Source organism: Corvus brachyrhynchos, unplaced genomic scaffold (assembly GCF_000691975.1).
Source record: "Corvus brachyrhynchos isolate BGI_N302 unplaced genomic scaffold, ASM69197v1 scaffold58, whole genome shotgun sequence".
Taxonomy (NCBI): Eukaryota; Metazoa; Chordata; class Aves; order Passeriformes; family Corvidae; genus Corvus; species Corvus brachyrhynchos.
This window is the reverse complement of record NW_008239539.1, coordinates 506,204-516,577: the sequence shown is the minus strand read 5'-3', so window position 1 is coordinate 516,577 and position 10,374 is coordinate 506,204. Positions and strand designations below refer to the sequence as shown.

The window sequence follows — 10,374 nt, the reverse complement described above, 5'->3', positions numbered from 1 at the left end:
TGTGGCGTGGGCAGCTGCTGCTGCCCCAGGGGCCCCTCTGGCATCCTCAGTAAATGCCCTAATTCGGAGCTGGGAACAGCTTGCACAGTCAAAGGTGTTTGGGAAACAGAATTTGGTTTCTGCCCAAAAACATGGGTTTGCTTGAAATAGCTCCTTGCTTTTGGCCTAAGGAATTTCCTGCCAAGGTGAAAGGTTGCCCTCAACTGGAGCATGGAGTTGCTTGGATTCAGTGCCAGGTCAACATGGCAGTGTGTACCCAGCTGGGCAAACCCTCCACCTGCTGCTGGGGAGATGTTGTGCCTGGGGATGGGGGGGTGCTTGGTGAGGGTGCACCCCTGACAGCTGGTCCAGCTGCATTAAATCCCACACATCCACCAACTGGTGGAAAATCATCCCAGATCCCTGCCTGCCAGGCAGCTTGCACCTGCAGTCCTCTGTGCCTCTCCTGAGAATCAAAAGGAGTTAAACCAGCAGTTGCATGGTGGATGGGAAGGTTGGACTTTGACCTGACCATCCTAAGTTGTGCATCACATCCCACAGGAGACAGAGCTCCCTCGGCAGCATCCCAACGAGATCCCCCACAACGAGAAGCTCCTGTCACTCAAGTACGAGGTAAATGCCCATCTGCCCCATCTCAGCTCTGCCCTCTGGGATGCAGCAGGTGAGGTGTGAGGGGCAAGGGCTCACAGCTGCCCATTGAGGGTGGTTTCAGTGGGGAAGGAGTGGAATCGAGGGAGGAAAATGATACAGGAGCAGGGTGAGGGGCTGAGGGCAGCACTCCCCAGCATGAGGGTCTCTTCACCTGGTAGACAACAACAGCATCTCCCTTTCCCAAACTAGAGCTTGGACTATGACAACAGTGAAAACCAGCTATTCCTGGAGGAGGAGAGGAGGATAAACCATGCGGTGAGTCTTGCTGGGCTGCCCACAGTCGTCTCAGCTGGGGTGGCCCAGAGAAGCTGTTCCCCCTGCCTGGCTGCTGGGGAGCTTCTTTGTGCCAGAAGAGGTTGTGCTTAAAGCCTAGCTTTAAGCTTAAAGCTGGGATGGGTTTATGGGCACTGACCAGCTTGTGACAAGCCGTGAAACCACAGGATCAAGGACCCAGCGTGGGGTGGTTGGAATGGGAGCTAATCTGGGTGCCTGTGGTGGCATTGCCTGGTGACATGGGGCAGGTCCCTGAGCAGAGGGACTTCTGGAGTCATGTGAAACATTTGCCCTGGGGGCTTTGGGAATCAATGCCACAGCAAGAATCCCAACAGGATGGGCCTAATGGAGGCAGGCAAGCTGGGAAAGCACCTTAGGGATCCCACAGAGGTACAAGAGCACTGCTTAAAATCAGTAAATTGTGTCCAGGCTTTGCTGGGTCAGCCAGCATTGGTGCTCCCTGGCTCTCCTTGGAGCTTCCCAGACTTGGAACTGTGTTGGGGAAGGTGGCAGGTGTGTTGGGGTCCCCTCAATGCCAGGCTGCATGGCAGCAGGGTGTGACTGCTATCTGCCCCTCAGGCTTTCCGGACAGTGGAGATCAAGCGCTGGGTCATCTGTGCCATGATCGGCATCCTCACTGGCCTTGTCGCCTGCTTCATCGACATCGTGGTGGAGAACCTGGCTGGCCTCAAGTACCGGGTGGTGAAGGACAGTATCCTCACAGAGCAGTGGCTGCTGGCCAGCTGGGACCTCTGGAATCTCCTGGGAGCCATGAGAGGGGTCATGGGGGAAGAGGGCAGCGCTTCCTTGCTCCGGTTTGGTGGCACAGACTCTGCTGCCCAGTTGCTCTGCAGGGCTGAGCTGTGGCTGGGCACCGCTGTAACAGAGGAGGCTCATTTCAGCTGCCTTGGATGCTCTAAGTGACAGGGGGCTTGGAGCAATCTGGTCTAGTGAATGGCATCCCTGCCCATGGCAGGGGGTTGGAACTAGATGGCTTTTAAGGTCCCATCCAACCCAAACCATCCTGTGATGCTGTGAGATGCTGCAGTGGGAGGGATGGTACCCCAGCAATACTGCTCTTTCCTTGAGCTGCTGCCCCAGACATCGACAAGTTCACTGCCAAAGGGGGCCTGTCTTTCTCCCTGTTACTCTGGGCCACCCTGAACGCCAGCGTGGTGATGGTGGGCTCTGTCATCGTTGCCTTCATAGAGGTAGGAGTTTGGAACTGTTCTAGTTTCTTTGCATGGGCAAAGCAGGGTCATGTCTCCAGAAAACATGCAAAATTTTGTAAATAGTGAATGTATTTCTGCCAGTTTGGCTCCTGGTAGCATCAGCTCCTTGGTGTTGGCTGCAGCTGTGCTGTGGAGTTTCTGTGGGGCTGTCAGACTGCTGGGATGTGCCAGCAGCCTGGGGCAGAGGCTGTGCTCCTGCCTTGGGCTGGGGTGCAGCTCTCCCAAGCCTTGGCCCTAGCTCAGCCTCTCTTCGTTGGGTGTACATGAGTACCAACAGAGACCAGTGTGGCTGGGTGCCTCAGGGACAACCTCTGCAGGACAAGCCAGGGACCGGGACTCCCTATGGATCACTCTAATCCACAGTGTCTTCCTTGTGGCTTTGCCCTTGCTCTCCCTGGCCACCAAGTGTGACCCTTCTGTAGCTGTGACAGGGTGGGGAAAAACCTGAGTGTCCCCAAGAACCCAGCCAGCTCATTTTCCCTGGCACATTTGCCCTTAGGAAGTAGGTGCCCCCCTCAAGCCCACCTCCAGAGTCTGTTGATAAGCTTTGGCCTCATCTCAGAGCCACCCTGAGGGTGTGCAGGGTGTCCCCTGTGCTGAGAGACAGGGGTAAGGTGGCTGTTGTGTCCCCACCCTGTGTGTGACAGCCACTCACGCTCTCCCTGCTCCCTACAGCCCGTGGCAGCCGGCAGCGGCATTCCCCAGATCAAATGTTATCTCAACGGTGTGAAGATCCCACATGTTGTCCGCCTCAAGGTAGGAATCGGGAGGTGGTGGGATGGCCTGGGCACGTTGTGTCCTCCTGCAGTGGTCCCTGCCCACATTGTGGCACAGCAGGAGCTGGCATGAGCTCCCAGCTCCATAGCTGTTTCCCCCTCAGTGCCAAGAGGTTAAATCTCCTGCCCTGGGACTGGCAGCTGGCACTGGGAGGAGCAGCTTTGGGTAGATTTTTACTCTGGACAAGAAGAAAATTGACCAACTCCGTTGCCACAATGCTGGGGCTGAGAATCACAAGTTCTCCGGGTGGTTGGCTCCTCCCATGCCTCAGGGCCCGCTGGGTCTGTGTCCCCTGTGGCTGCCATGGCTGTGTTCCTCGTGCCACCCCTGTGACATGCTGTGCCCTTCTCTGTTTTGCAGACCCTGGTGATCAAAGTCTGTGGGGTCATCCTCTCGGTGGTCGGCGGCCTGGCTGTTGGGAAGGTGACGTGCACAAAGCTCTCTCTGACGTGCTGCTGCTGTGTTGGTCCCCACTGCTGGCACGTGTGTCACAGCCTGTCACCGGTCCTGTGCTGGGGACAGAGTGCTGGGCGCCCTGCAGTGACTTCCCAGTGTTATTCCCTGGTGTCTGCTGGCCAAGGTGGCTGCGACGCTGCCAAGCTTGAGGAGCCCCTGGGGCATGTGGTGCCACCATGCCAGCCCGTGTGTGGCTTGGCTGAGGGCAGGAGAGCAGCAGCCTCTGTCCCTCAGTGGTTGTCCTTGCAAACAGTAGATGAGGGAGACTTGGGTACCCCATGGGGACCTTTCTGGCTTGCAGGGATTGAAGGAAGGCAAGGAAAATACTTGTCTCCTCGGCTGGTGGGAACAGGAGGTGGGCACAGGAGGCACATGCAAGAATAAGGACTTCATAAAACCATGGAATGGTTTGGGTTGGAAGAGACCCTAAAGATCCTCTCATTCCAAGCCTTTGCCATGGACAGAAACACCTTTCACTAGATCAAGTTGCTTAAAGTTCTATCCAACCTGGTCTTGAATACTTCCAGGATGGGAAGGGGGAAAACGTTAAGGTCTGTATTTGCCTGAGGGAAATACTCCCATCCAGCTTCAGGACTGCAAGCTGGTGAGCAGCATTCAGCCATTCCTGTTCTTCCTTCCCTGATCTGACTCTGCTCTCTGGCCCCTAGGAAGGACCCATGATTCACTCTGGATCCGTGATTGCTGCTGGGATCTCCCAGGGGAGATCCACGTCGTTAAAGCGAGACTTCAAGGTTGGTGTTGAGGTCTGAGGGGTTGTGCTGCAGGTGCCCTTCTGTGCCATACCTGGCTGTTCCCACTGGTGGCTTGGCATTGTCCATATCATACCCTGTGTCTTCCGAAGCTCGTGCCCATGGCCAGCCCTAAAGCCACCTTCACTCCTGTTTCAGATCTTCGAGTACTTCCGCAGAGACACAGAAAAGAGGGACTTTGTGTCTGCTGGAGCTGCCGCCGGCGTCTCGGCTGCATTCGGTGCCCCTGTGGGTGTGTGTCTTGGCTCTCTGGCACTGAGCAGTGCCTGGACATGGATTTCCTCAGGAGGTTGCTCCCACTTGCTTGGAGGCAGCTGCCAGGATCTGCATAGGGCACTGCAGGAGCCTTCCAAGTTTTCCTGCCACGCCATGCAGGTGTGGGCCCTGCCCAAGGGCAAGGGCATCATCTACCTCAGATCCCAAAAGTTGCGTCTGTGGGATGGAGGATGGCAGTGGGGGGCTTTGCTGTGATCAGTGCATCACTGATGGCTTGGTGGGCTTGCCTGTGAGAGGATCTGGGCAGTGTGGGCACATGGTCTGGGGTGACTCTTGGGTCCTCAGCTGGTGCTGTAGCCAATGAGCTGTGGCACATGCCCCTTGTGAAGATGTTGTGTCTTGCGTTTGCAGGGGGTGTCCTGTTCAGCTTGGAGGAAGGGGCTTCCTTCTGGAACCAGTTCCTGACATGGAGAATCGTAAGTGCTGGAAAGCAGTGGAGAGCTGCTGGTTCTGGTGTGAGGCATTCCCTTTTCCGGGTGCCCTGCAGCCCCAGGCCTCCTGACAGCCCTGCTCCAGCAAGGGTAACCCATCCCACAGAAGAGCATCCCAGCTCCCCTCCTGTGCCCTGGTCCTTTGGGGCTGAATTTGGGCCTGGCTGAGCTCCGTCTTGCTGCCAGCTCCTTTTCAAGGGAGTTGCCTTGGGCTGTGCCCCAGGGCAACAGAGAGGCAAAAGGAGGAGTGAGACCCTGGTCAGGGTAAGCTGCCCAAAGTGCTGCCACAGGGAATGTGACCTCCTGTCCCCACCACACCATGGGCACCAAGCCCTGCCCAAGGGCCTTGGGGGGTGGTTTGGGGTAGTGCAGGGGGCATGTGGTGAGGAAATGGGGCTGGAGGCATCTGGCAGTGACTCTGGCCCATATCTCCTTCCAGTTCTTTGCCTCCATGATCTCCACCTTCACTCTGAACTCTGTCCTGAGCGTTTACCACGGCAATGCCTGGGATCTCTCCAGCCCTGGGCTTATCAACTTTGGCAGATTTGATAGCGAGGTAGGCACAGGTATTCCCCGTGTAGGGCTCTGGTGGGGGGTTAGAAGCAGCTCTTAGCCGCTTTTGGGACATCAATTTGTCTGTAATATCACCCAGGGGCTGAGGCAGGCTCTGCATTAGCAGGCTGTGGGGTCTGGCCAGATCTCAGCTCCACCAGCCCCAGCAGAAGGAGTTTCTGGAGTCTGTGGGCTGTTCAGCGGAGACTTTGAGCTCTGAAAGCCTCGTGCCAGTGCAGAGTTGTGCTGTCCCAGCAGTCAGTGACTGACTGTGGGGCTGCCGACGGGCCAGGAGATCTGAAACCCACTTCTTTCTTGCTTGCAGAAAATGGGATACACAATTCAGGAAATTCCTATCTTCATCTTTATGGGAGTGGTTGGTAAGAGAATGCTGCTTTTTCGATTTGATTAGTCTGAATAATTTCCTCTGTTCTCTGTTTGTGTCTAAAAAGCTTTGGCATCCAGTTTCCTGGGGAAAATGGGGAATCCATTAAATTCTGGAGCAGAAGCTGCTTGTGGGGCTTATGGAGGGGTGAGACCTGGATCCTGGCCCAATCCTAGTAGCAAAGTCAATCTCCTTTAACCCATGTTGAGCAGAATCAGTGCCTTGCAGTCCTGGGCAGCCCCTTGCTGTCATGTGAGCTGCCCTTATCCCCATGGATTTGGCCTGTCCTTTGCCTGCCTGGTGCCAGCACTGTGACATTGGGCCCTGGCTGCCCACTGCTGGTGCCAGGCTCCTCTTGGTGCCAGGTCCTGGCTGGCTACAGGGACAGCATCCACATGTGGGTTGCCCGGGGTGTCTGGACTGCCAGTCACTCTGGATGGGTTGCAGATGATCTTCAGAGATTCCTTGGGTTGTGGGCAGCCCTGCATGCTGAGCTTTTCCTCTCTCACATTCGCAGGTGGGATCCTCGGAGCCCTGTTCAATGCCCTCAATTACTGGTTGACGATGTTCCGGATCAGGTGAGAGCTCACAGGTAATGAAAGCGATTGATGTGGGTTGGCTGGTGCCTTCTGCATTCCTTCAAAGTGGCATTCTCAGATGGAGCAAGGCTGTAATCTCTCACTTAATGTGAGCAGCAGCAGGTCCTGAGAGATGCCATGTACCTCTCGCTGCCTGTGGCCGAGGCTGTGACCCACAGCATCCCAGCACTGCTCTGACCCTGCCAAGTATTTCCCTCCAGTGACTGGAGGGCCCAGAGGGGTGCAGACGCTGCAGACCTGACTGTCATGTGCTCTGAGAGGAGTGAGAGAAGGCAGAGAGCTGCTAAAGCAAACTGAGACCAGTCTGGCCAAGCCAATGCCTGTCTCCAGCTTTTCAAGCAGCAGGACAGCCTGGCAGGGTCTGGGCAGGGAGCAGAGGCAGCCAGGCTGTCATATGCCTGATGTGACATGTCCAGTCAGGCTGGGGCTGATCCTGCCCACACCCCTGGGTGCCACCCTCACTCCTCTGTTCTCTTCACAGGTACATCCACAGGCCTTGCCTCCAGGTGGTTGAGGCCATGCTGGTGGCAGCAGTGACGGCAACTGTGGGATTTGTCATGATTTACTGCTCAAGAGATTGCCAGCCCATCCAGGGGAGTTCTGTGGCGTATCCCCTGCAGGTAGGACATGCTGCAGAACAGCATTCAGGGTGGGGGGCACCCTGAGCCTGGGGCGCTCAGCAGGGAGACAAGACCCTGCTTGGGTTTGGGGTATTGGACCTCTAAGTTGATGCCCTCCGGTGCAGGCAGAGCTGCTGTAGGTGTCCTCCCTGCCCAGAGCTGCCTCCTCACTGGCACATGTCCCTCAGTCTTCCATGCTACTTCTAACTCTTTCTTATCTTGCCTTTTCAGCTTTTCTGTGCTGATGGAGAGTACAACTCCATGGCCACTGCCTTCTTCAACACACCTGAGAAGAGCGTCGTCAACCTCTTCCATGATGCTCCAGGTCAGTGCACCCAGCAGAGAGGGTCCATGCAAGGTGGCCAGTGTGTTGCTTGACCACTCCTGGGGCAAGACAGGGGATGAGTGGCCCGTGTGAGCTTCCCAAAACTCTGTGCTGCAGTGGTGGAAGGAGGAGGGATGGGTGCTGTGCCTGGTGGCACCTCTGAGCTCAGCCAAAGGGCTGTGGTGTCGGGAGACTGTGGAGCCAGGGACCCGTTTTTGTTCATGCACATTTGCATGCTGTGTTGCTTCTGAGTTGTGTGAGAGTGTGTCTGACCCTTGCTGTCTGTCTGAAGTCCTTTCTGGAAATGTTGCTGGATGTTTTCTTAATTAGCAGGGCCACTTGCCCCAGAATGACTTTACCTTCTGGGTTGTGGAGGTGGATCTTGGGGTTTGGATTGGCTTGAGAAATGCAGTTTGGTTCCCAGGTTCCAGCTTCATTTTCTTTGGACCTGGTGTAACCCCAGCATCTCCTCTGCCTGTTGTGGAATCTTGAGTTCTGTGCCCAGCTGCACTTGGGTGGGGAACAGAAGGATCCTCAGCCCAGAGGGTACAGCCTGGCCACCTGCAGCCAAGAGATGACCATCCTGTGTCTTGGGGCTGCTCGCTGCAGTGCTGAGTCCTGCCTGGCTCAAGGCTTCTGTCTGAAGGAGGGGTTGCAAAGTGCTTGTTTAAACTAGACTGGGCTGCCCAGCAATCCCAAAATAGCACTTAGCTGGGTTGTGGGGTCAGCAGGGTCTCGCTGGGATGGCACAGCCTGTGCTGGGGGACAGCATGGCACTGGCTGGAGCAGCCGTGGGAGCTGCACAATGGAAGGGAGTTTGTAGGACCTGCCCTGCTCAGTTGATCCCAAAGCTGGCATGGGGCCTCTGTCCTCCCAAGCTTGTCCTTCAGCCTTGGCAGTCCCTCCCTCGGGGCTTTCAAGTTCTTCATGGGAGGCTGGGAACCACAGGGCTGGGAGGGGATGGGTCATCGATGGGTCACGAGATGGAGGAATGGGATGTGAGGGCTTGGGATGGCTCTTGCTGGGTGGGGGCACTGGAGGGGGCAGAAATAACCTGAAGAGCCAGATTGAAAGGCCTGTGCTGCCAGGGCAGGAGGTGCAGCCCAAGAAGAGGGGCTCTTGCTGCTGGGAGTGTGTCGTGGGGCTGCTGCTGCCTGATCTGTGGCCATCACTGGGCTGTGGGACCAGCACTGACTCTGTTTTTCCCCACTCCAGGTTCCTACAACCCCATGACGCTGGGCATGTTCACACTGATGTATTTCTTCCTGGCCTGCTGGACCTACGGCCTGACAGTGTCCGCAGGGGTCTTCATCCCCTCCCTGCTGATCGGGGCAGCCTGGGGGAGGCTCTTCGGCATCTCCCTGTCCTACCTGACCAAGGGCTCGGTGAGTCCTGGCTGGGAAGCCGTGGCACTCAGCCCTTCTCCCTCACTGCTGGGCTGGTGGCATGTGCAGGGAGTGTGTCTGGAACTGGCTGAAAGCTCTGAAGTGGGCTGGCATCCTCACTTGATGTCTTCATGAGCTGAGTCTGGGCCTCCCCATGTCCCAGAGGAGCCCTGCCAGCAGCTGGGTTGTTCAGGCAGCCTCAGGCACCTCTCCCCACTTTGGAGGGGGGTTTGCTGGCCAGGATTCTGCTGGCTGTCTCTGGATGCCCTGGAGCCAGCGGGTGACTCGGCTCCTTCTCTCTCCTGTGCTCAGATCTGGGCTGATCCTGGGAAGTACGCCCTGATGGGAGCTGCTGCACAACTGGGTGAGTTCCCCATGGCACAGTGCTGGTTGGGGTGAAGTTGTCATGGGAAAAAGCACTCCCTGCTTCCCTGACAGCTTCCTTCCCAGCTGAAGTCCAGCCTGGTTGTCAGCTTCCTAATCACCCTGCCAAGCACAGGCAGTGCTGGGACACCAGTGAGGGCTGGGTTCACCCAGGGCACCCCTGGGTGGGCAGTCCTGGATCACTGAGAGATTCAGGGCCCTCAGGTGTTCTGTGATGCCCTCACTCCATTTTCCTGTGCCCTTCTAAACCCCCAAACGCCCTGGGTGCCTCTGGCAGGTGGGATAGTGCGGATGACACTGAGTCTTACGGTCATCATGATGGAGGCAACAGGCAACGTCACCTATGGCTTCCCCATCATGCTGGTGCTGATGACAGCAAAGATCGTGGGAGACTACTTTGTGGAGGTGAGAGCTGTTGTGCTCCTCAGGACTGTGGGTCAGGGCTGGTGGTGCTGGGGGGCCAGGGTGGGGCCAGGACAGGCATGTGCCCGCTCTGTGCCCCTTGGCACCTCACCAGGCTTCTCCTGATGGCTTGGCTCTTGTTGCAGGGACTGTACGACATGCACATCCAGCTGCAGAGCGTCCCCTTCCTGCACTGGGAGGCCCCAGTGACATCCCACTCCCTCACAGCCAGGTGGGTGGGCTGGGCATTGCTGTGGTAGCAGCTTTTGGACCATACTGTTGGCCTGAGCTGGGAGTGGAGGTGGTGACCTTTTGGTCACAGGAGCCTGCTGCCCCCTGGTACCACCAGCTCAGCTTCTTCCCCAGCAGGGATGTGACCTGCAGTGTGTTCCTTCCTCTCTCCCTGGCAGCTTTTGGGGACAGAGGAGGCATGAGCACTGAGAAGTCGTGTGTTGGGGGCTATTTAGGGTGTGTGGGTGGTGAGGCCTTGGCACACGTTGCCCAGAGAAGCTGTGGCTGCCACGTCCCTGGAAGTGTCCAAGGCCAGGTTGGATGGGGCTTGGAGCAACCTGGTCTAGTGGAAGGTGTCCCTGCTCATAGAAAGGGTTTGGAATGAGATGAGCTCCCTCCCTTCCCACCACAGCGTGCTGTGGTTGCATGATTTGGTGTGTGCTGCCGTGGGGCTGTGTTTCACCCGGAGCTTTCCCTGCAGGGAGGTGATGAGCACTCCTGTCACCTGCCTGCGGAGGATCGAGCGCGTGGGCACGGTCGTGGACATCCTCAGTGACACCTCCTCCAACCACAACGGCTTCCCCGTGGTGGAGAGCAACGCTGACACCACACAGGTAGGCTGGCT

At 57.1% G+C, this 10,374-nt stretch overlaps 1 protein-coding gene across 1 annotated transcript in view; it reads left to right on the top strand.

Moving 5' to 3' along the window:
* Positions 1-10,374, top strand: part of CLCN7 (chloride voltage-gated channel 7) — a 14,187-nt gene that overhangs the window by 1,703 nt on the left and 2,110 nt on the right. Inside the window, exons 4-22 of the mRNA XM_017741230.1 lie at positions 541-612; positions 841-906; positions 1,504-1,636; positions 2,026-2,135; positions 2,832-2,912; positions 3,294-3,356; positions 4,058-4,141; positions 4,298-4,391; positions 4,787-4,851; positions 5,306-5,422; positions 5,744-5,798; positions 6,321-6,381; positions 6,884-7,022; positions 7,254-7,347; positions 8,563-8,732; positions 9,045-9,096; positions 9,394-9,521; positions 9,665-9,750; positions 10,231-10,372. Coding sequence (XP_017596719.1) covers positions 541-612; positions 841-906; positions 1,504-1,636; positions 2,026-2,135; positions 2,832-2,912; positions 3,294-3,356; positions 4,058-4,141; positions 4,298-4,391; positions 4,787-4,851; positions 5,306-5,422; positions 5,744-5,798; positions 6,321-6,381; positions 6,884-7,022; positions 7,254-7,347; positions 8,563-8,732; positions 9,045-9,096; positions 9,394-9,521; positions 9,665-9,750; positions 10,231-10,372 — 1,812 coding nt within the window. The remainder of the gene's footprint in view (positions 1-540; positions 613-840; positions 907-1,503; positions 1,637-2,025; positions 2,136-2,831; positions 2,913-3,293; positions 3,357-4,057; positions 4,142-4,297; positions 4,392-4,786; positions 4,852-5,305; positions 5,423-5,743; positions 5,799-6,320; positions 6,382-6,883; positions 7,023-7,253; positions 7,348-8,562; positions 8,733-9,044; positions 9,097-9,393; positions 9,522-9,664; positions 9,751-10,230; positions 10,373-10,374) is intronic.